This window comes from Pelophylax lessonae (genome assembly GCF_965119305.1).
Source record: "Pelophylax lessonae genome assembly, chromosome: 4".
In the NCBI taxonomy this organism is placed as follows: domain Eukaryota; kingdom Metazoa; phylum Chordata; class Amphibia; order Anura; family Ranidae; genus Pelophylax; species Pelophylax lessonae.
The window spans coordinates 503,152,599-503,176,017 of NC_138771.1; the positions used below are offsets into that span (position 1 = coordinate 503,152,599).

Below are 23,419 nucleotides of genomic sequence, written 5' to 3' on the forward strand. Positions count from 1 at the left end.
GAAGAATAAACTATCTAATCAGAAGGCAATTGCATTAGGGTTGTTGTGTGTTTTTTGCTAGATCAGAAACTGCAGGTTGCATTATGTATGGTCAGCTGAAAGCAAACCTGTGCTTTACCCATCCATTGCAAAGCAACGTGTATTTATTCCTCCCTTCCCCCCCTTTGCTCCCCCCATTCAGTTCTGGGAGCCAAAAACAAAAAACTTTGGGTATGGCTGAAGCTGTGTAAGGCCAATTGGTACTGTCACAGGAGAAGATCCATAGCCTTGTGTCACTCATCGGTTACACAGATGCCTCCTTCACTCTCAGCTGCTGACCAGAGCTGCAGGGGAAAATGCAAAAGGCAAGTGTGTGGTGCTGGTAAGGAGCCAAGTGCCGGTTTACATTCTTGCAGTGCATTAACATGCATTATGTCGAAGTAGCACACTGAAATATGGGTTGGGATGCCATTCAAAATGATTACCAGTGCGTGTGCTCCGGCAACGCATACGTGTTTTAAATGCGTAAACCTCAAAAATGAACTTATTGGCTCCCTTTTGGCCTATCAAAGTGATTGTAATGCCTCGTACACACGCAACGATTGTTGGCCGTGAATTTTTGGCCAACGTCCGATCGGCCGATTGTCGGCTTGTTAGTATGATGCTTCCGACAACCGACTGCGACTTTTCAGCCGAACAAAATCTGGTGTGCATGCTATAAAATTTTTGTTGGCCGTCAACAGAACGGCCGATTTGTTCGTCAGTCAGTACAGATTTCGGCAGACAAAAATGTGATGAGCAAGACTGGGCATGCTCAGAGGAAAAAACATACGAAAAGTAAACCAGAACATGACATCACTTCTGAAGTTGGTTTTTGTTGGCCGATTAAAATTCGTGTGCAGTCTAGAGCACATTTCAACCAACACAACAACAACACTGGACAAAAGATGGCTGATCGGTCGGCCAACAATCGGTGCGTGTGTACGAGGCATAAAGGTTTACAGAGTGAAGCTCGGCCCTGCTCCCTCCTCACTAGCTGTGCTTGACAGCAGCGAAAGCCAATGGCTGTGTCTCCGATTAATTTGGAGGGACAGGCTAGGGAGCTTGTGCACATTGATGGATCAGGCTCAGATGAGTATAAGGAAGCGTGCTGAGAACGCATGAAGGTAAAAAGCCTTTAGAACCACTTTATACATACCATTTTGAAAGTGTTTAGTTTTATATATGTTCGATAAGTGCAAGAATTACATGTAGATGCTGCCAGAAACCTTATAGGCTAACTTAACTCTTCCTGTACTGCAAGCATAGGCTCCAGTCACTCGGACACACAGATCCTAGTGGCAAAGTATCTACTGATTCCTGTGGGGATTTTGGCATCCAACTATGATCACCGCAGGCCACGCAGCCTGTCGTTGCAGTGTGTGGGCTCAGCAGCCACAGCTATTCACGCACACCTGTCATTTACAGCCACAGGAGTTAGTAGATTCTTGCAGCATGGCTAAACACCTGTGTGAATGGAGCCTTATCAGCTACAGTATGTTCTCTGTATAGACTACAGAACTCCTTCCCTCTATTATGGAGAGGGGGCGATTTTCTGTTGTCCTGTCCTAGACTGAAAGCGCTGCTTCTCCAAAGGATACAGTTGACCACCGGGTGAAAATTAAAGGGGGTAAAAGGGAAAACTAAGGACTGGTAAGATGCAATTTATTAGTATTTTTTGTTTGGGGGTTTATATACACCAGCTTTCATTTATCTTTAAATAAGGGTGTTTGGACCAACTGGTCCAAACTAACAAATTCCTCCATTAATAAATAAAGCAGCCATTTACATTTTTGCATGGATACAAGGCTTTCTCTAATTGGCTGAGGGGGGGGGGGATTGTGATGTCAATTCTCCACTTCAGCCAATCAGAAGAAGCCTTGTATTCTTTCATAGGAAGCCTTAAATACTTATGAAAGGATGAAAACCCAACCAGACTCTATTTTGTGTCCATCCAAACAGGAAGGTTCTTCCCATACTGCTGCCAGAGCACAGTGCGGTATATTGTATGTAGCCTTAGCTACATACAGTTTATACAGCATTGACCTCGCTTAAAGGAAATAGTTTGTTTAGGCCAGCTTGGTCTAAACAGAGACTATTTAGGCCTCATGCACACAGGGAGTTAGAAAAAACGAGCTGCAGAGCCACTACCAACGCCAGGAAAAAGCAGCTGTAAAAACGTGCTTTTAGTAGCTTTTTCCATTGGCATTAATGCATGTTTAGCCATGTTCGCTTTTAGCAGCGTTTTTCTGCCTCTATTCAAAATCAGTGGTTGCCTATAAGCCGTCTCTGATACGGCTTTAAGCCCATTGATTTGAATGGAAGTCGTATGCAAGACAGATCAGGATGATCCAACTTGTGGTGCGACTTGCGCTCTGAGGATATTAAGGGGGAACTCCATGCCAAAATGGGGGGGGGGGAAGCAGTGGGGGTCCCCCCCAGGTTCCATACCAGGCCCTTTGCCAAAATAGGCAAAAAAATGGTGTGGCGCCCCCCCCTAAACTCATACCAGATTCTTATCCGAGCATGCAGCTCAGGAAAGGTGAGGGGACGAGTGAGCGGCCCCACCCCCTTCCTGGACCATACCAGGTCACACGTCCTCAACAGGGGGGGGGGGGGGCGGGAGTAGGGGGGTGCTTTTGAGCAGCCCCAAAGCACTTTGTCCCCATGCTAATGAGGACAAGGGCCTCTTCCTGACAACCTTCAGCGGTGGTTATGGGGGTCTGTGGGCAGGGGGCTTATCAGAATCTGGATGCCCCCTGTAACAAGGGGGGCCCCCCAGATCCCGGACCCCCCCCCCCAATGTGAATGAGTATAGGATACATACCCGGTCTTCTCCCTCTGGTCTTCTTCACTGCCAACCCGGTCCTCCGATGTCTGCCGTGATTATGCCGACTCCGCTCTTTGCGGCTTCTTATATAGTCATGGGGTGTGGCCACCCGGTGACATGACTTGGAGACCCGCCCCCCTTGTGTGGTCACGCATCGTCAGGTGACGACACAATGGGGCGGGGTCTCAGTCACCGGTTGGCCTCACCCCATGGCTATATAAGAAGTTGCAAAGAGCGGAGGCGGCATAATCATGGGAGACATCGTCGGAGGAGGACCGGGTTGGCAGTGCAGAAGACCAGAGGCAGATTTTTTATAAAGGATTTCTCAAAACCGTGTCTTGTCATTATTTACACTACACGACCTTTTTTGGGGTAAATGGGTAGGGGTATAATGTACAATAGATTCCCCCCCCCCTCCCCCTCAAAATCCATACCAGATCCAAAGGGCCTCATATGGAACCTGGGGGGGGGGGGGGGCCCACGCTGGTTTTTTTTTTTTTTTTTTCTATTTTGGCATAGAGTTCCCCCTCGAGATCCTCAGTGCAAGTCGCACCACAAGTCTGATCATCCTGATCCAACTTGGATGCCACTTCCATTCAAATCATTGGGCTCCCATAGGGGGGAAAAAAAAAGTGACGTGGCTTAACTCTGTATAAGCAATGTTAAGCAGTCTTTAGCAGCGTCAGACGTTTTTACAGCTGTAACGCTGGTCCTCAGACCGCACTGGGCCTGGGGTTTTTTTTTTTTTTTTTTGCAGCTTGAAACCGCCTATGCTACTCACAGCTTCACGTGTGTGTGTGTGTGTGTGTGTGTATGAGGCCAAAAGATAAAATTGGGGGGGGCTTTTTTAAGCGGCATAAAAACGCTTTGACGCTCCTAAAAGCAGCTGCAAAAACGCCCTGTGTGCATGAGGCCTTGGATTTATAGCATTTCTTGAGCATTTTAGGGCTCACCATACACATGCAGATATCCTGTAGACGATACATTTGTTCAGTTCTTCTATATAGTGTATTTTGAATAGTTAGTTTTTTTGTTTTTTTATTCCCAGAATATCAGCCATGACACGAGGAAGTTCCGCTTCGCTCTGCCATCTCCCGAGCACATTCTGGGTCTCCCCATTGGTGAGTTACAGAACCTTTTACACTCTGATATACACAAACTCTTCAACTTCTTTTTTTTTTTTTTCACTTTTGCCTGCTCGAGGAAATGAACAAGTGCCATGTGATTAGCAGATTGAAGAAGTGACACTTCTTGTAGTCCTCTACTGATCAGATATCCCTGCCTGTGGGTGTGAGATTTCTTTGTATGAAAATAGCTTTTTATATAAGTCAGGCAACTCCTATATTGCTCACATTTACTCTATGCAACCTTAAAGGTACATGTACATGTTCTGGTGGCCACAATCTAAGAGGCGTTCCTGTGATTTTGAGAGATTTCCTCTCGCTTCCGGTCTTCTCCTAGACAGGATGGGAATAGATGTTCCAAAAAAGTGTTTTTTTTTTTTTTCCCAAACTAGTCCTTTCTCCAGTGTTTCTCAGTCTTTTTTTTAGTCAAGGCACCCTTTAAAATTCTGCACAATCTTCTCATTCTAAAAATGTAAAAAACTAAACTTTTTTTTACTTATCACAGTAGCATGCATGCTCGCACCCAAAAAAAACCACCCAAAATTTAGAGGTGATTTAGTCTTACAAAGCCTTATTTACAAATACCTTTGCACACTGGTACTGATTAGTGTATTCTTCTCCCTCACTCGGCTAATGTGACCCCAGTTTTAACAGGGAGGGGCAAACAAGGATGCTGTGCAGGCGCCAAATATCCTCATCAACTGGTGACGTTATCGGTTGTTAGGACTTCGGCAGTGCCCAGAATTGTAGTGCTGTACAATCAAAAAAAAAAAACACGGGGCTTTTTGTAACAAAAAGCCAGGGTTGATCCAACCACTGATTTCTACACAATTTTTGGGCAATTTGGGGCATACTTTCCATTTTTTTTTTTTATATATTTTATATTACACCCAGTGATGTCATTACTGGATCTGTCTCTACGCCTCTATGCAGTGCAGGCAGATCATGGCTAGTGGGTGGGGCTGACAGGCTCCTAGTGGGAGGGGCTGGCAGGTAATGCCCGCATAGGATGCTGGGACTTTGTGGTTAAAAACCAAAACATTTTCTTTAGAGGCTGCTGAGCCAGGTTACCTGAAGTACCTATGGTGGTCCTGCTCTAAGGTTCACAGTTTTTATGGATAAGGGTTTACACCTGCTGAATATTCTGGCTGATTAATCTTTGAAAAGTCCCCGGAGAAACCCTCCTAGATCCAAATATTACATCTCTACCCATTGATTGCCACAGTCGTATACGTGTAAGGAAAATAAGGGGGCTCAAGTCAATAATTGTGATGGTATTGACATAGCCCCAAATGATCCACAATGGTTTAAAATTGATATGGTCTAGAAAACATTTAGACAAAATAATAAAGGTGAATAAATGGCTTACACCCACATGTCCTCAGAGTTGAGCTTGGTTATTTCAAAGCCATTGTTTCTAATTTTTAGAGATTCCATAATGGCGACAGGTGTGATACCACTGGATTGGTGCAAGGCCAATGCAGTGCCTAGTTTTTTAAAAAGGGATTAAAGTCTTTACCAAGTAACTACAGATCAGAAAATGTAACTTCTGTAATCCGTAAGATACTTGCGTGTTTAAAAAAACACCACATAGAAGCGTTTTTGCTAGAAAACAATATTTTAGGCAATAGTCAGCACGAATTCACAAAAGACTGAAGGTTTTTCAAACCAATATGATTTCCCTTACATTCACTTAAGGACACAGCCTGAGCTGCCTGTAGCCTGTGTCAATCACCAGGGCAGAACAAGGAGTTTGGCGGTGCTGGAAGTCTTACATTCTTCTGTGGACAGAGCTTCCCATTCCTGCTTTTTTTGTGGTCTACATTCTTGGATGTGGAGCTCCTGGCCTCACATCTTAAAGGATGATCGTACCAAAGTTTGTGGCAACAAGGAGGTTTCTTTGGGCAGATGCCACAGATGCCCTGGTTGTGTAGTGGAGCCAATACAGTCTCATATAGGCCTTCACACTTCTAAAACTTCTCCCATGTCTTTTACAAAAGATGGCAGCAGAGGGGATTCCAGTTAGACTAGTGATTCCGGATTGGCCTAGTCATCCCTGGGACGTCAATGTGGTGCAATTGCAGACACTCCTCTGTGTCTTCCTCAGGAGGATCTTCTGTCCCAAAGACCAGTCTTCCACTGTGCTTTATGGACATGGCTCTTGAAAGCCAGGTACTGAGAGATGGTATCGTCAGCCTTGGTGATACCTACTATCCTGAAATCTCATCTCATTGGCTGTCTCCTAGGAAGATCTAACATTGTACCTGGAAGGCCTACATTTCATGGTGCTAGGCCTACAGGTTTTTACTCTAGTGCTTCTTCGGTGATTAGGATCCTTCTCCACCCCCCCCCCCCTATCAAGAAGTTAATAGGATGTTTTTGCTTTGCGTACCATTATACTTTCATTCAAGGGGTTCGACATGTAGCTCTTCAGATGCATTCTCCATTGCTGCAGGCAATTCATTGGGGCTTTAACTTGGTTCTGTTAGTCCTGCAGCAGCCTCCCTTTGAAAATGTTGGGGCCTTCCATTTGGTGACCCTTTCCCAAAGGTTGCCTAGTTTGCCGTTTAGCTTTCACCTACAGAACACTAGACCCTGGGATTGTGGGATATGTAGTTTCTTTACAGGAAGTGTCAGGTCTCAGTACAGACCGAGGTCACGCGTAAACCTGGCAGTGCCATGCCACATGCCTCATACTTGGAACAGAAACTTCTGACATTGGAAGATTTAGTGAACTATAAGCTATGTAAACAGGGCAGCCAACAACATGAAACTACATGATCAATGCAAATCTTTTGCAGGTGAAAAACACAAGGTGCAGGTAGGAAAGTGTTTTTTTTTTTTTTTTTTTTTTTTTTATGCCTTTAAATTTATATTCAGATGTTACCTGGAACTTGTGACTATTATTTTGCCCTGCAGAAGTGCATTCAAATAAGTACAACACATTCCACTGTGTATATAGTGAAACTACTAAAACATTGTCTAGAACAACCAAAATCCAGACTTCACTTTCTGCATTGCATTAGAATAGTATGTCTTTTTATTAACCTTTTTTTTTTTTTTTTTTTTTTTTTTTTACTTGATCTTTAGGCCAACACATTTACCTGTCTGCCAGGATAGAGGGGAATCTAGTGGTGCGACCCTACACTCCAGTGTCCAGTGATGATGACAAGGGCTTTGTTGATCTTGTTGTTAAGGTGAGAACCTGCTGTGCATCTGGTTGTTGTGAGGCTTTGCTGAAGGCAACTAGTGGGGAGCAGACAGTATATGAAGTGATGCAGCAGCTGATGGCTAAAAAACAACCTTCAAATAAATGTAACCTCACACACAATATGGAGAAAAGTATTTTGATGCCCCTCCCATTGATGAAAAGTCAAGGAGTTTCAAGTGAAGGGTGCTGCAAATGCTACATCATACAAACTCATTTTGGGCAATTATTATGCTTTACCAACATTTTGCCACAGTTTAAGGAAGGCCCTTTTCTATTCCAGCATCACTGAGTCTCGTTGCAAAAAGCCAGCTTCATAAAGATGTGGTTTGACCAATTTGGTATGGAGGAACTTGATTGAGTGGCCTCCACATAGCCCTGACCTCAACTCTGCTGAACACATTTGGGATAAATTAGAATGCCAATTGTGAACCAGGTCTTCTCATTCAGCACCTACATCACAAATGTTTTTGGCTGAATGGACAAAAAGTTCCTCAGACACACTCCAAAATCTTGTGGAATTCCTGCCCAGAAGAGAGAGGAGGCTGTTGTGGGCAAATCCTGGTTTTGGAATGGTATGTCCAACAAATCTCTGTAGCTGTGATGGTTCCACAGGGTTATTGCTATTTATTGTATAATTTCAGTTTACTAGTAATGTTTACCCTATGGAGAGTTATCCTTGGGGATCATGCACGGACAGTTTGTCTCGTACAGTGGAAAAAAATGTTTTTTTTTTTTCTTTTTGCAGCACACATGCAATGAACAACTCGCTGTCAGTAGCTTGTCAGTCAGGCAGAAATGTGCTCTGTGCAAATAAATAAATAAAAACCAAAAGTAATATTATGGGAGTTTCAAAATTGTACAACTTCAGTCCATAGAACAGTCCAACATTTTACATTGTGCTGGTTCCTTATTAATATCCCAGTGAGTACTCTCTTTCCAAAGTGTAATCTTTTCTGGGTTGTAGTGATGGTGACACCCTCCGTGCAGGGAATAAAATGGCAGAAAATTCATACTCACCATGCTTCCGATGTCAATTCTATGATGAAATGCGTCAAGCTGACATGCACGTCGCCTTGTTCTGCGCACCAGCCCGCAATGCACACTGCTGTGGCTCCCCAGTACAGTGCAGGAAACCGCACGGGAGCCCTGATGGGATTATTAATTTCATTTTATGCCTTATGAATGTACTGTATCTGCCCTACTGGGGTAATTTTTTTTTTTTTTTTAATAAAACTGATAGTCTTTTGATACTACACTATGAGTCTGCCTCTCTCTGTATTTGTGCTTTCCGAGATCCATCTTTAAAAGCATCCATCATGTGGAAAGGACTTCTAGGAGGATAAACTGAGTATCCTATTTAGATCAAGGAGATCTGACAAGCCCATCTGGATCTCTACTTACCATAAGGTAATAGGGGTCAACATCTGGTGAGTGTGAATTTTCTGCCATTTTTTTTTTTCCCAGCATGGAGGGTGTCACCATCACTACAACCTAGAAATGATTGCACTTTGGAAAGAGTGTGCTCACTTGGTGGGATATTTAGAGGAACCAGCACACTGTAAATGTTCAACTGTTATATGGACTGAAGTTGCACAATTTTGATACTCGCATACTATTCATTTTGTTTATTTGCACAGAGCACTTTATTATATTATCATATTTATCAATATATTTTTTATGATGTGGCATTTTAATTATTGATGTTTTTTTGAGCATGCGCTGCTGATTGCAAAATCTATTGCGGTTAAATTTTTTTTATATACATACCTTATGCCCTTTGATTTGAAGCAGCAGCAGTTCTAATCTTATTTTATTTCACTGCTTGGCGCGAGTGAATTTGTATTCACACATTACCCTCATACTTCCGTTACATTTCTTTCCTCAGTTCTTTAGGTTTTTGCAGTATAGGCTTTTGAACTGTCAAGAAGCAGCCTCTAAGGGTTCTCTGTTTAAAAGTTTACATGTAGTGGATACAGCTCCACAATCCAGCCCCTCTTTCAGTCCCTCCCTCTCTTGGACATATGGCCACGCTTAGTAAAGAGACACACTAGCTCCTATCTCCTTTCTATGGCAGCATGTCTCCAGCTAAAACCCGGAAGCAGAGGCAGTGTGACACAAGCAGTGCAGTCTCCTCGCCTCCTGCAGCTCTGCTTGTCTTGTGTTCTGGCCGATCTTTCCCTGGCTGTTCTCTTCCCCTCTCCTCCCCTTATCCTCTGCGCTTTGATGTTCTGGTGTCTTCCAAATCCCATATGCATATGTGCATGGAAGGCTCCATGGCCTCAAAACAATCTGAATAGCCAATAAAATGCTAAATTCACAATATTGGCTCTAATTTTTATTACAGTAAATGTAGGCAATGCTTACAAAAATCAGTGTTGTATTCTACTTAAAAAAAAAAAAAAAAAAAAAATGTATTCTTTGCATTCTTTTACCAGGAAAGTAGAATATAATTTTTAAAGAGCTCTTTCAGTGACTTCTTCAGTCATTGAAGTCTTCTGCTTTACCGAATGTGTGCTTAGATCATTCTGCCTGCAACAGGGAGGAGGAAGGGGGAGGAGGAGAGCAGCTTTGTGTTGTGTGAAGTATCTGGAGCAAGCAGAGAGCCTGGAGCTGAGGACCTCAGAGAAGGAAGGGGGTGGATCCAGACCCCCATTGTCGGTATGACACTCCAGTAAAGTCTGTAGCCCCTCCCACAGGTAGTTACGCTATTTTAACTGAAATGGTGCACTTTTCAGAGGGCAGAAAAGATTGGTAGATACTAACAGCTCATAGGGATTCGCAATAAGAAAAAAGGAAACCTGCACTTAAGTGACATCGGCCGATTTCTGCATATGCAGCTCCATAATTTTTGATCATTTCACTAGCTACTCTGGGTTAAAGGTGAATTGGGCTAGGTCACCTTTTCTCCCATTAGACCCCGATTTGCATATAGCAGTGGACCCTAATCTGCTTTTGAAATGGGTCAGCTCAGTCACCTATCTGGGAGGTTCATATATTGGCTAATGTCTCAGATTATAGGGCCCTAAACTTGATGCCTTTGCTTAACATGGTGAAACAAAAGATAGATTCTTGGAAGGGGCCTGCTCTTTAATTGGTAAAATAAATATACAAAAAATGAAGGTTGTCCCAGTTTTCCTCTACTTCCTGCATCATATCCACAGTATGGATACTTCAAAATACTTAATGGGTTAGTCCGCTTCTTTATCTGGTCATCTTGCACCCTAGAATCAGACTCAGCACTGCAGGAACCCCTGAGTCAGGGCAGCCTGACACTGCCTGATTTCTTGAAGTACTTCTTCGCTGGACAAATGTCTTTGCCCACAGGTGGTTACTGGGGGATGATGAGGATACAGCCATGGTAGGTTTATATGAGGGTGTGAGATCTGCTTTTTAGAGGTCCCCAAACACCCTATCACATTACTGGTACCATGAAACTGACAATGAGAGCATGGGGGCAAACCCTGAAAATACTCTATTCAAGGGGAACCTATGTATTGCCTAGTTCTCCACTTTGGCTGAATCCGCAACTGCCCCACTTCTCAAGCTTCTGGACCTGGCCATATGGGCCAATAAAGGGGTCAAAATTTTTGGAGACCTAAAGGTTTATTTACTAAAACTGGTGCAGCTGTGCATGGTAGCCAATCTGCTTTTAACTTTCAGCTTGTTCAATTAAGCTTTGACAAAAAAAAAAAACCTGGAAGTGGATTGGTTTCTATGCAGAGCTGCAGCAGATTATGCACTCTCCAGTTGTAGTAAATAAACCTCCTAGTCTCGGCAGACAAATTTATGACTTATGATGAGCTCTGAACTAAGTATGCCCTTCCAGCTGGTACCCATTTCAGTACCTGCAATTTCGACATCCTTTTATGTCAGTTTTGGAGCGTTGTAGAAAGGTGGATTGCTCATGTTCTGGACCTACAAGGGGATGACTAGGAGGACCTATGGGACTATCCATTTCAGCAATTGGTGTCAGCCAAGGATAGATTCATAAAAGTTCCTCTACCACACATACTTTACACCAGCTAAAGTGGCCTACCAGTCCTTTATCTGTGGAGTGCGGGCGCTGTACCTATACCCCATCGCATTGCCTTCCCTACTACATTGGAAAGGTCTGATAAATGCAGTGCTACCATTTTTTTTTTTTTTTTTTTTTTTTGTCTGGAGTAGCTTGACAAGCTGGAATAAGAACTGGAGCGGATGCAAGGGGGGTATCCTGATTAACCTTCCTCAGCAGCCCATCGAGTCCCGATGACTTCTTAACCCCAGTGGGAGGAAGGCTAGGAGGGTTCCTTCTACAATGGGAATGGACTAACAGTTACATCTTAGAGCTGATCAAGAGCGGTTACAGGCTGGAGTTTTTATCCCCTCTGTCTTCAACCACCTTAGTCACAAGGTTTCCCAGGGATCCTTTAAAGGCCATAACCTTATGTCTCTTGGTAGGCCAATTAGTCAATCAGAATGTCTTAGTTCCAGTCCTGGAGCAGAGACAGGGATTTTTTTTCCCCATGTTGTCTTGGTGAAGAAGCCCTCGGAAACTGCACCTGATCTTGAATCTCTGACCTTTCAACAGGGCCATAAAATAAACATTTCTCTTACGTCCTCTGACAGTCGCCACCCGATGGTATTAGCCTTCACTAATGGGTAATGGCGCCCTCTGCAGGAGCAAGGCTAGGCAGATTGATAATCGGGTTAATACTAAAAACTTTTATACCTCGGCACGCCACTAGGGGGCCATCCCTCAGCCATTATCCTGAACCCAATCTGATATTACCTCAGTTTTACGCTGCCTAGCTCAGGAGCTGGTTAGGTGTTTTCTGACTGGGACTTTGGGTCTCAGTTCTGTGTGGTTTTTTTTTTTTTTTTTTTTTTTTCTTCTCGCTATCACTAGTTAGTCAGGGATTCCTTTCCTGAAGGATTACAAGTGACTGCAGAGCTGGGCCTCGGACTGGGTATTATAGATCCTTATGGAGTCCCAGCCTGCCAACGAGCGTTGCAGGTTACTGGTACGCCCAGGCCTTGCAACGACAGTGCCCCTCCGATAGGGGATGAGCCTGCGGAGCTGCGCCTTCGCTGAGGGTGTCTCAACCTGGATGGCCCACGTGTTGCAAGCATCCCTTCTTGGCTGACTGCATCCCCATTTAGGGTGGGAGGTCTCTGAGCGGTGCCCGCTTCCTAGACTGGTGAGTACTGTTACCCCCTTGTCCCTGGGGACGTTGGGGGGGTTGTGGGCCCACTCGGGATAGCAGGGCTGGTCGTCTCTGTCTTCTGGCCAGGTTGTTGGTCCTCCCTTCCTCCCTGTTCTCGCTGGGGGTGCTGTGTGGGGTGCTGTAGGGGTCTCCCTGGGGTCCACGATGATAGTCAGAATGTGTTTGTACACTTTTTTTTTTTTTTTTTTGCCACCGTTTGGAGCGACCGCCGTTTTATGGTGAGCAGATTCTAAGCTCTGTGAGGACAGCAGCCATCTTGGGATTCTGCACATGCTCCCGATCCGGCGCCATCTTGGGTGTGGGCAAATGCCTAGTAAGGGCAAGCGGCCATTTTCCCTGTGACTTTTTTTACATTGAGTTTCAATAGGCACCTTTTGTGTCTGGGCCTCTAGCGGTATGAGGTCACTTCCTCCTTCACACATCTGTGTAAAAATGTGCTGACAGGCTGGGGGATTTTTGTTAATCCTGTCCTTTTTCAACCAAAATGTTTTTTACTTGTTGCTGGTGTGTTTTCTGAGGGGGCACTTTCAGTTAGTGCAGATTGCGGGCGGGGGTGGCGAGGGAACCGCCGATTTAAAGGGCCAGCGTCCCTTTTTTAATTTTTATGGCAAAAATCCCCTGCAAGCCTGGTGGGGGCAAATCCCCTGCAGGCCTGGTGGGGGTTCCGGGTCCACCCTGAAGCCTCTTCCATGACCTCTATATCTGCTGTACTTGCGACTTTGGTGTCCCAGGTGGATCTGCTGATGTTGGAACGCTCCTCCAAAAAACGACCTGTGCCCTCCCAGTCCTCGGACTCTGAGCCAAAAATTGGTTGCCACGGACAATGGTCCCCCTGAGGGGTCCCGGGCCTCTGCTTATGAGGGAGAGGAGGAGGAGGCGGCATCTTCCTCCTCGGTAGCGAGGGTACACGCGCTACGATGGCTGTTCCCCTTTAGAGTTTATTTTTAACGTTGCTATCTTGACGATTAGCCGTCTCAGTCAAGTCAGCGGTCCACTTTTGGGGTTCCGAAGGGCTCAGAAGTCAGGTTTTTTCCCCTGCCCTGTGGAATTTCACTGGAGTGTGAATGACCAGTGGTGGTGCATAGGCACATGTTGGTGGTGCCTAAGCGTTTTTTTTTTTTTCCCCTATCCAATTTTTGGGGCGGGGGACAAATGTTGAACGGTGTCCCCAAAAATGTGGATCACGCTGTATAAGTCCACTTTGATGCCAGTAGAGGATTCCTCTATATTCAGGGATCCAGGCAGATGGGCGTGTGCAAGCACTCACCCGCCACCTTTCTCTGGTGGAGGTTTCCCTGTTAACCACTTGCCGACCGCTCACTCGAGCTCTACTGCGGCAAAGTGGTTAGTTCCCGTCCAGCGGCGTAGACCTACGTCGCTGGACTCCTCCCCTTTTGGGCGGCGCATGCGCGCCGCCGGAGGCTCTCTCCCGCTGTATTCAGTCACAGCGGGAGTCGGGCCAGGGGAGGAGCGGCAGTGATCACCGCCGCTCTTCCCCGAACGTCGGGGAATCGAATTTGGAGATCCGCCCGCTTGTGTAAACAAAGCGGGCGGATCTCCTAAGTGACAGGCAGTGACAGATTGCAGGGTTCAGCGTAGCTGAACCTGCGATCTGTCCCTGTGTCACTCAGTCACCTCCCCCCACACACGTTAGTAAGCACCAGGCATACATTAACCCCTTCCCTGCCAGTGTAATTTTTACAGTAACAGTGCATATTTATAGCACTGATTACTGTAGTAATGTCACTGGTACCCCCAAAAGTGTCAAAAATGTCAGTCAAGGGTCCGATCTGTCCGCTGCAATGTCGCAGTCCCGCAAAAAAAAATCGCAGATCGCCGCCATTACTCGTTAAAAAAAAAAAAAACACCAAAAACGACAAATCTTTCCCTTAGTAAACGCAATAACTTTTGTGCAAACCAATCAAAATACGCTTATTGTGTGTTTTTTTTTTTTTTTTTTTTTTTTTTTGTTTATAGCGTAAAAAGTAAAAATTTTGTTTGGGTACAGCGTCGCAAGACTGCGCAATTGTCAGTTAAATTCGCACAGTGCCGAATCGCAATAAGTGGCCTGGACATAAGACAGCAAAATCCTCCGGTGGTAAAGTGGTTAAACCCTGTTTTTTGGCCTCGGTGATGGCCTATCAGGCTCTCGCGGCATGATCCAAGGTGCTTCGCAGCACTCTGGTGGCGGAGTCGACCTTTCCGCCTGCCCTTGCTATGGTGGATTGCACCCAGACTGGGATGTCCTTGGACAAGGCCCCGTTGGTCACCCGGTTGTCCGCGGTAGGGGCCGTGCTCCGCTGCATTACCTGGTTGAAGAGCTGGTCGGCTGACCACACGTCCAAAAAGACGGTTTCTGAGGTCCCCTATGTGGGGGGGTCGTCTTTTTGGGAGAACTCTAGATGAGTTAATTAAGGGGCTCACTGGTAGGTAAGAGTACTCTGTTGCCTCAGGTCTCGAAGGGTAAGGCCCCCCCCCCCCCCGCCCGCATGCAGCAGGGGCCCTCCTTTAAGACTCAACGTAATTCCTTTCGTGCCTTGGGACGCAGCAGAAGGGTAGACCCTGCCGACCTCCCGGTGGCCACAAGAAGCCGTGGACGAGTAAGCCAAAAGCCGGTCAGTCTGGCTCGGCTGCCCAGTCTACCTCTTCCTGAAGGGACGGCCACCCCCTTTGTGGGGGTAGGGGGGACGTCTGCGTTGCTTTTGGGAGCCCTCATTGTCCAGCATTCAGGACAGGTGGGTTCCCGAGCGGATTCGTTCAGGGTACAAGATCAAGTTCGATCTCGCCCCGCAGACAGGTTTTTTTCGTCCAATCTCCAGCTGTTCCCCGAAACCATTGTCTGGGGGATCTTATGGGAGCAGTGCAGGATATGCTTGCCCAAGGCGTCTTTGTACCCGTTCCTCCACGGGATAAGTTTTTGCAAGTTTTTACTCCAACCTGTTCACGGTGCCCAGAAAAGAAGGCACGGTGCGTCCGATTCTGGATTTGATGTCTCTGAACCGCTTTCTGCAGGTACAGAAGTTCAGGATGGACTCCATCCGGTCGGTGGTGGCATCGTTGAGGCCCGTGGTCTTCCTGGCTTCCATCGCCTTGCAGGATGCGCATCTACTCATCCCTATTTTTGGGGGTCATCAGTGATATCTCCGCTTTACGGTGCTGGCTGGGGAGCACTTCAAGTTCGTGGCGTTAACTTTCGGTCTCGCTTCGGTTCCCAGGTTTTTTACCAAGGTATTGGCTCCTGTTCTAGCCTTGCTGAGTTTACGGGGCATTGCGGCATTTACCTTGGAGAGCGCTCTGGCCGTGTTAGTTCAGACACTCCAGGAGTTCGGGTGGACCATCAATTTTCAGCAGTTGGCTCTGACTCCCTCAACTCGTCTTCAGTACCTAGGGATGGTCCTGGACTCTGCTCAAGCTTGGGTCTTCCTTCTGGAGGACAAACTCGGGACTCTGGGGGATGAGATCAGTTCTCTCAGGGACAACGGTCCTGCATGCAGGTTCTGGGCCTGATGGTTTCGGCCTTCAAAACAGTTTTATTTGTTCAATTTCACCCAGGACTCTGCAAGCAGAGACCCTGGACAGGTGGAACAGGACGCCTCAGTCCTTGGAGAGGCGGATGTCATTGAGTCGCCCGGTGTGGTCGGCTCTCTTGTGGTGGCTCCGGTCACCGTCCTTGGAGCAGGGCCAGACCTTCCGGCCTCTGTTGCGGTCAATTCTCACCACGTTTGCCAGCCTGTCAGGCTGGGGCGAAGTTCTGGGCGCACTTTGTGCCCAGGGGACGTGGTCGGCGGAGACTTCGCTGCCTATAAATGTCTTAGAGCTCCAAGCGATCATACTTTGTCTGTCCTGGTGGTCAGCTCTACTTCAGGGGTGTCCGGTCTGGGTACAGACTGACAATGCCACAGCTGTGGCTTGTATCAATTACCAAGGGGGCACCAGGAGTGCCTGGGTGGCCAAGGAAGTGGCCGAGATTCTATCATGGGCCGAATCGCATGTACGGCGATCTCAGCTGTTCACATTCCGGGTGTGAGCAACTGGCAGGCGGCCTATCTGAGTCGCCAGACCTTGGACCAAAGGGAATGGTCCCTGCATCCGGAGGTTTTTTTTGCCTCCTGTGCGCCCCGGTGGGGGACCCCGGACGTGGATCTGTTTGCGTCCAGTCTCAACAGTAAGGTGGATAAAAGCCGGGTCTTGAGGGATAGAGGTCTTCCACAGGTGGTTATCCCTAACTTGTTAGAGGCTCGAAAAGCGACTTCTAGGAAGTTTTTATCACCGCACCTGGAACGCGTATATCGATTGGTGCAAAGCGCATGGTTTTCATCCTCGCTCCTTCTCGGTGGCGAAGGTCTTGGCCTTCCTGCAGAAGGGCGTGGATCAGCGTCTGGCGCTGACTGTGGTCAAGGGTCAGTTGTCGGCCTTGGCCGTCTATTTTTCTACGACCTTTGGCGTTGCATTCCTTGGTCCTCACCTTTATTCAAGGGGTGCGGCATTTGGCTCTCCCGAGGAGAGCTCCCTTACCTCTCTAGGATCTGAATTTGGAGTCTGTGTTACATTAACCTCCCTTCCAGAACATCAGATAGATTCCTCTGTCTGTGTTGTCCCAAATGTTGCCTTTTTTCGGTGGCCATGTCGGTTTGCAGAGTGTATGAGTTGGCGGCCTTGCCCTGCCGCTCTCCGTCTCTGGTATTTCATAGAGATGTGGTTCTGCGACCGAACCAGTCTTTTCTTCCCAAGGTGGTTTCTTCGTTCAACCTCACTGAAGCTATTGTGTTGCCTTTGCTGTGTGCACGGCCCAAGCATCCTAAGGGATTTGCCTTGCATTCCTTGGATGTGGCCGGGGTGGTCAAGATTTACCTGTCCACCACGGAGTCTGTTTGACAGTCTGATTCCCAATTTTTTTTTTTTTTTTCCTGATGGACCTCGGAAGGGATCAGCTGCCTCCCGCGGCAACCTTTTCTAAGTGGATCAGACAGACGATTGTTCCTATGCCATGAAGGGTAGGATTTCTCCTTTTCCGGTAAAAAGGCCCGTTATACTCGAGCCGTTAGTGCCTCTTGGGCTTTTCGCCATCAGGCTTCTGTGGCTCAGGTGTGCAAGGCGGCGACTTGATCGCCCGTGCTCGCTTTCACAAAGTTTTTGCAAACGTGATGTTTTTGGCATCTTCGGATGCTTCTTTTGGCCGATTAAGTGCGGCGGTTGTTTTCAGGGGACGTTATTTTTTTACTGTCCCTCCTTGGGGGCGGGGGGGGGGAGATGTTCTGGGTTTGTTTCCAGTTTTTTCCTGTGGGCTCAGGTGGTTACTGGCCCGGCTGTTTGTGTTACATTCTGAGTTGGTTGCGTTTGTTTTCCCACCCCTCATACCTGCGCTGCTTTGGGACGTCCCATTAGTGAAGGCTAATACCATCGGGCGGCGACTGTCAGAGGACGTAAGAGAAAATAGAATTTTTTACGGTAAGTTCTTACAAAAATTCAATTTCAGTGTTTTATGGCTACTCTGGCTGGATCTAAGGGAAGGATACCTGCATGTCCTGATCAACAGGTTTTTAGAAAATTTTTGTGAATAGCAGAGGAGATGGGAGTCAGGAGTTCAGCACTTCCATTGCAGAGCACTTTCCTTATTGCTTTACTCTGTCCCAAGAATCTTTTAAAGGTTTTGGGGGAAGCATTGGCTCCATTGCAGCCGAAGAACCTTTTTATCGTATCTTACCTCGACGATCTCCTCTTGTTCGCACCTTCCAGGGATTGGCTCTTTGTGGACATTCAGGTCACCCAGGATTGGCTTTGCAGCCTGGGCTGGCTTATAGATCTGAAAAAATCAATCCTGGTCCCATCCCAAGTGATGAAGTTTCTGGGCTATACCATAAATTCCACTGTATAGAAGGTCCTTTTTTCCAGAGAAAGATATGCAAGGTAGCCCAGGAGACAGCAGCTCTGCAACAGTTTGCTCTCAATAAAGAAGATCCTGTCAGTTGTGGGCCTCATAACTTCATGCATCCCAGCCGTGCCCTGGGCACACTTTCACCAGAGGCCTCTTCAGTAATTCCTGCTGAGAATTTGGGACGACTTCAAGACTTTTTAGATGGCCTGGTTCGGTTTCCGACCAGGGTGAGACATTCCCTCCAGTGGCGGCGGTCCCAGGTTCGCCTGACACAGGGTCAGGCCTGGCCAGTTTCTGAGGATGACCACAGATGCAAGGTCCTGGGGTTACGGAGCTCCATCTAGGGGACCTCGTTGCCCAGGGTCAGTGGTCTAAGCTGGAGGCCAGAGCCTCCACGAACTGGAGAGAACTTATGGCTGTGAACCGAGCACTGGGAGTCTTTGAGGAATGTCAGAGGCCACCATCTTCAGGTTCTCTCCAACAATATCACAACCGTGGCTGATATAAGCAGGTAGGCACAAGGAGTCAGCTTTGCAGAGTACAGCGGCAGATTTCCTCTTGGGCAGAGGGCAATCTGGCCTCAAGATCAGTAGTACATCTGAAGGGGACTCAGAATTCCTTAGCCAGATTTTTTTTTCCCCCACCCAGTCGACAGATAAGGCAGGAGAAGTTATTGAATTGGGAATGTTTGTGTTTTTTGTTTGGTTTTTTTTTTTTTGTTTAATTTTATTTCTGCCATAACGCTTTCTGAGATCAATTGGAGACATACTGGTTTCCTTCGCAGGAAAGTAAAAATATGGAGCGTTCTCACTAATCCCTCCGGACCTGGCAATAGCAGTGGATGCTCTGGCCAAGCCATGGACCTACAAGCTCCGGTATGCCTTTCCCCCGATCAGGCTTCTGCCGGAGGTTCTAAAGAAGTTTGTTCAGGAAATAATGAATTTCATTCTAGTGACTCATTACTGGGCCAAGAGACCGTTTGTTTTCACATCTCCATTCTCTCTTTCCTCGTTTCCGCCATTCATGTTACCAATGAGACTGGATTTGCTGTCCCTATATCCTCCCTGAAGCTGGCAGCATGGTTTCCGCTAGGAACAGATGTTGAAATCCTAAGGGTTTTGCAGATCATGTAATCGGCACCCTATTGAACAGTTGCAAGCCCATTATCAATCTGTCAAAAAGTTTGGAAACTATTTAACTCTTAGATGCAGGAGCGTGTGCGTGTGTGTGTGTGTGTGTGTGTGTGTGTGCGCACGCTTTTCAATCTATAAATTAAGTTCTTTTATATTCCAGATCTACTTCAAAAATGTCCACCCCAAATTCCCTGAAGGAGGTAAAATGTCACAGTATTTGGAGTCGTTGCAAATAGGGGACACCATTGACTTCCGCGGACCCAGTGGTCTTCTGACCTATGGAGAGAAAGGTAAAATGCATTTCGTTGCTTTTTTTTTTTTTTTTTTTTTTTTTTTTTCTTTTTCTTTTTCTTTTTTCATCTTGGACACTAAAACTGTTTTTTTGTGCCTTTCACAGTAAACCATATACACATTTCCAGCCTGTGTTTTTGTCATTAAAAAAAATCCCCCCTATTGCATCTTATACATTTTTTATTTGGTTTAGCTGTCATGTAAGGTTTTGTCAATGGCCTTCTATTTGGGAATGCTGATCATTTCTTTTTAAAAAAATATGATGATTTGGAATTTTTCAGGAAGCTTCCACATCCGAGCGGACAAGAAATCTGCACCAGTTACAAAGAAAGCAAAACACCTGGGAATGATCGCTGGGGGAACAGGTACACCCAGGGGGGTTTACATTCAGTACCTGAATTTCATGTATTCCCATTGAAACGAATAGCCAATTATGTGGAATAGCCAATTATGTTTTTTTTTTTTTTTTTTTTTTTTTTTTTTTTTTTTATATATATTTTTACATGAGACCTGTGACTACTGTGCTTTATTCAGTGCTGGGAGCCAAGTTCTGTGTAAGGGTTTCCCTGACTGTCCTCTCCTCTCATCTGATCATCCTCTGCTCTGGTCATCCCTTCATTATTTTACTGCCACCTTCCCTGTTCTCTCCATTTATCTTATTGGCCCTCATCTGTCTTTTCTTTCTTCTGACCTACCTCTTTTTCTCTTAGCTTAGTCTCTGACCTCTTCCTATACTTTTCCTTTCCATATTTGGACATATCCTTTCCCTTTCTATCCTCCTGACTTTTTTCCTTTTCAATTTCTCTCTGATCTCTCATTTTTTGTTCTCAGGAATAACTCCAATGTTACAGCTCGTCCGTGCCATCATGAAGGACAAAGCAGACCCTACAGTGTGCTATCTGCTTTTTGCTAACCAGGTTTGTAAAGTACATGATTTGGGCCCCCATCAGTGACTAGCTGTCAGTCCTGTGCATTAGATGACTTCCTGAAAGCATCCAGCGTATAGACACACCCACATTATATCCCACAATGCGTGCCACCTGGCCCCCGGGTGAATTATGGGGAGACTGTCTGACTTTTGGAAAGTCCTTATAGTTCACCTTATGCTTGCTGAGTTTGTGCTATTCTGGCTTTGGTATAAGCACTGATTTTTTTTTTTTATAGTAATTATAATTTTGTCTGACTACGTTTTGTGTTGTTTTGCAGACTGAGAAGGATATCCTGTTACGGGATGAGTTAGAAGAAATCCGGGTCAATCACGGCTCCCGCTTCAAATTATGGTACACACTGGACCGCGCTCCTGAGAGTAAGACTCCTTCACCTCATATACTCTCTATGTATACTGTATACACCAAAGGTTGGAAACTCATCAATCCTTGCCAAGTAATGGGTAGATCGGGACCGATCCTGCTCAGATCTTGGGATGGAGCAGCAATGTGAATGCAGAGTTGTTGGGAATTTCTAGGCTCTTTCTAGGCTCCTTCTTGTATCTGACATGTCATATGACAGTCAATGGAAGATCTGAAATCTGCATCATATACTACCGGCCCCCAGGGCCGGTGCATGGATTTTTTGCCGCTCTAGGCAAAAAAATTGCCGCCCCCTGGAAAACCTATTCGTTTTTCTGGCACTGCAGGACCCTGTAAGTGCCCCCCCCCCCATCCCAAGTTGCTGTAGGGGTTAAATCTCCTTCAGTGACTTGCCTCGGTGCTGGGTCAGGCTCCGCCTACTCTCCTCCCCCGCCAACCGAATGCACATGCGCGGAAATGGCCGCGTGCATATATTTCAATGCTTTCCTATGGGGATTCCGGTGATGCTGGCGTTCCTCATCCTGTTTCCGGGTGCAGGATGCCGGCACCCCCTGCTAAGTTGCGCCATAGGCGGGTGCCTAGGTCGCCTTACAAGTAGCGCCGGCCCTGCCGACCCCTGCACTCTCACTACTGACTTCTGAACTGTTAGTTACTACTTACTTTTGAACTTTGTGTTATTGCGGACCTCTGAACTCTTACTACTGGCTCCTGCACTGTGATTCTCATATTATTGACATTTTGGACTCTGCATTACTCCTAAACCCTGCAAAATTAGTTATTTGATGCTGATCTCTGAACTCTTTGTTGCTCACTACTGACCAGTGCACTGCACATTAGTAACGTGGAGTGCAAACCGATCTTTGCACTCCACGTTACTACTGACCTCTGTACTCTGCATTACATATTTCTGAACACTGCTTTACTTGCTTCTGCACTCTGCATTATTTATGACCCTTGCACAAGCCTTTTGTATTACATGCAATTGACCCCTGCACACCCTGTCACCATTGGAACTCTGTGTTATTACTACTGACCCCTACACTCTGCAGTACTATGAACCTCAGAACCCTGTATTACTACAGACCTATTACCTTTGGTGATTTTTTAAATGTTTTCTTTGTTGTTCAGCTAGATCTCCTCATCTGCAAGGTTGCCTACTCCTGATTACACTTTTATAAATGTGTTTGTTTTTTTTGTTTTTTTCTAGATCGAATGCACACGTTAGGTCTGCAGTTACCTTTTTGATTGGCCCCGTGTGTGTGTGTTCCATTTTTTTATTTTTTTTTTCATTTTATCATTTCACTTGAGACTGGCTTTTGGAATATAAGGATAACCCTATTCAGTGTAAATGGAGCTGTTAGGCTTACCATAATGAAACCCATGTATGTATGTATGTATGTATGTATGATTTATTGAAAGGGAAAACCCTGCACCTGCAAGTCATAATTTTAGAAGACTTGATTTCTGTGATGGTTTTTTTTTTTTTTTTGTTACCAGTAATCTTTTTAGGTTGGTGACCGGGGTCTTCTTTAGTGTAACATCACTGCTATTGCTTCTTGTTTCAGAATGGGATTACAGCCAGGGATTCGTAAATGAGGACATGATTAAGTCCTTTATGCCACCTCCTGGGGACGATGTTCTGATCTTGATGTGCGGTCCCCCGCCAATGGTCCAGTATGCCATTAACCCTAGCCTGGACAAGCTGGGCTACCCCCAGGACAGGAGGTTTGCCTATTAGCCCTTCAATGTCCAGCCCTGAGGTTGCTACTCTGAGAAATATATGGGAAAGGCAACGCCAGCGTCAGACCTGGAGCAAAGAGCAAGTGTTTCATCAGAAGCCTTTTGCAATCTTCTGCCTTGTCATTGTATCTGCGTATTCAACGTTGTTTGTATTGCTTATTATTATTTTTTCTTCTTGGTATGAAACACAGACACCAGGGCAAAGTTAGCAGTCTGATCCCAGATGGTAACATGGTGAAAAAAAGAAGGGGTAAATTTTATGGGAGGCACAAGGGAGAGGTTGGGCATCAGTTTGGATACATGTCCAGGTTTTAAGCACGGATTGGCAAGTCTAGACTACCTTTTTTTGTCATTTTGGTGGGTTAAAACAACTCAATGTGAGCTATGTAATGAGTTGGAATGAACTAAAAGGGTAAAGGTTTGTGAAATCTTGTATTGAAGTCACAATTTCAGTTTCATGTTACATTTCAACCCCTAGTCAGTTTGGGATCTTAAAGTGTATGTGAACCCTAAATTTACTTTTCAGTATGTTTGGCGGCAGGCCTCACAAACCCTTTAGCAAATATTTTTATTTTTTGTGAATCTATCAATTTCTTACCTGGAGATCTGTCAATTCCAGGATTTCCTGTTTTAGACCGACAATGCTGAGTCACTGCCTTGAAATTTGCAGCAGCGTTGTC

At 45.9% G+C, this 23,419-nt stretch overlaps 1 protein-coding gene across 1 annotated transcript in view; it reads left to right on the plus strand.

Annotated features, from left to right (window-relative positions):
* Positions 1-22,882, plus strand: part of CYB5R3 (cytochrome b5 reductase 3) — a 45,929-nt gene extending 23,047 nt beyond the window's left edge. Inside the window, exons 3-9 of the mRNA XM_082256150.1 lie at positions 3,897-3,969; positions 7,063-7,169; positions 19,559-19,688; positions 19,971-20,054; positions 20,521-20,606; positions 20,896-20,995; positions 22,565-22,882. Of these exons, the coding sequence (XP_082112276.1) occupies positions 3,897-3,969; positions 7,063-7,169; positions 19,559-19,688; positions 19,971-20,054; positions 20,521-20,606; positions 20,896-20,995; positions 22,565-22,737 (753 nt within the window). The 3' untranslated portion in view covers positions 22,738-22,882. The remainder of the gene's footprint in view (positions 1-3,896; positions 3,970-7,062; positions 7,170-19,558; positions 19,689-19,970; positions 20,055-20,520; positions 20,607-20,895; positions 20,996-22,564) is intronic.
* Positions 22,883-23,419: the final 537 nt, after the last annotated feature.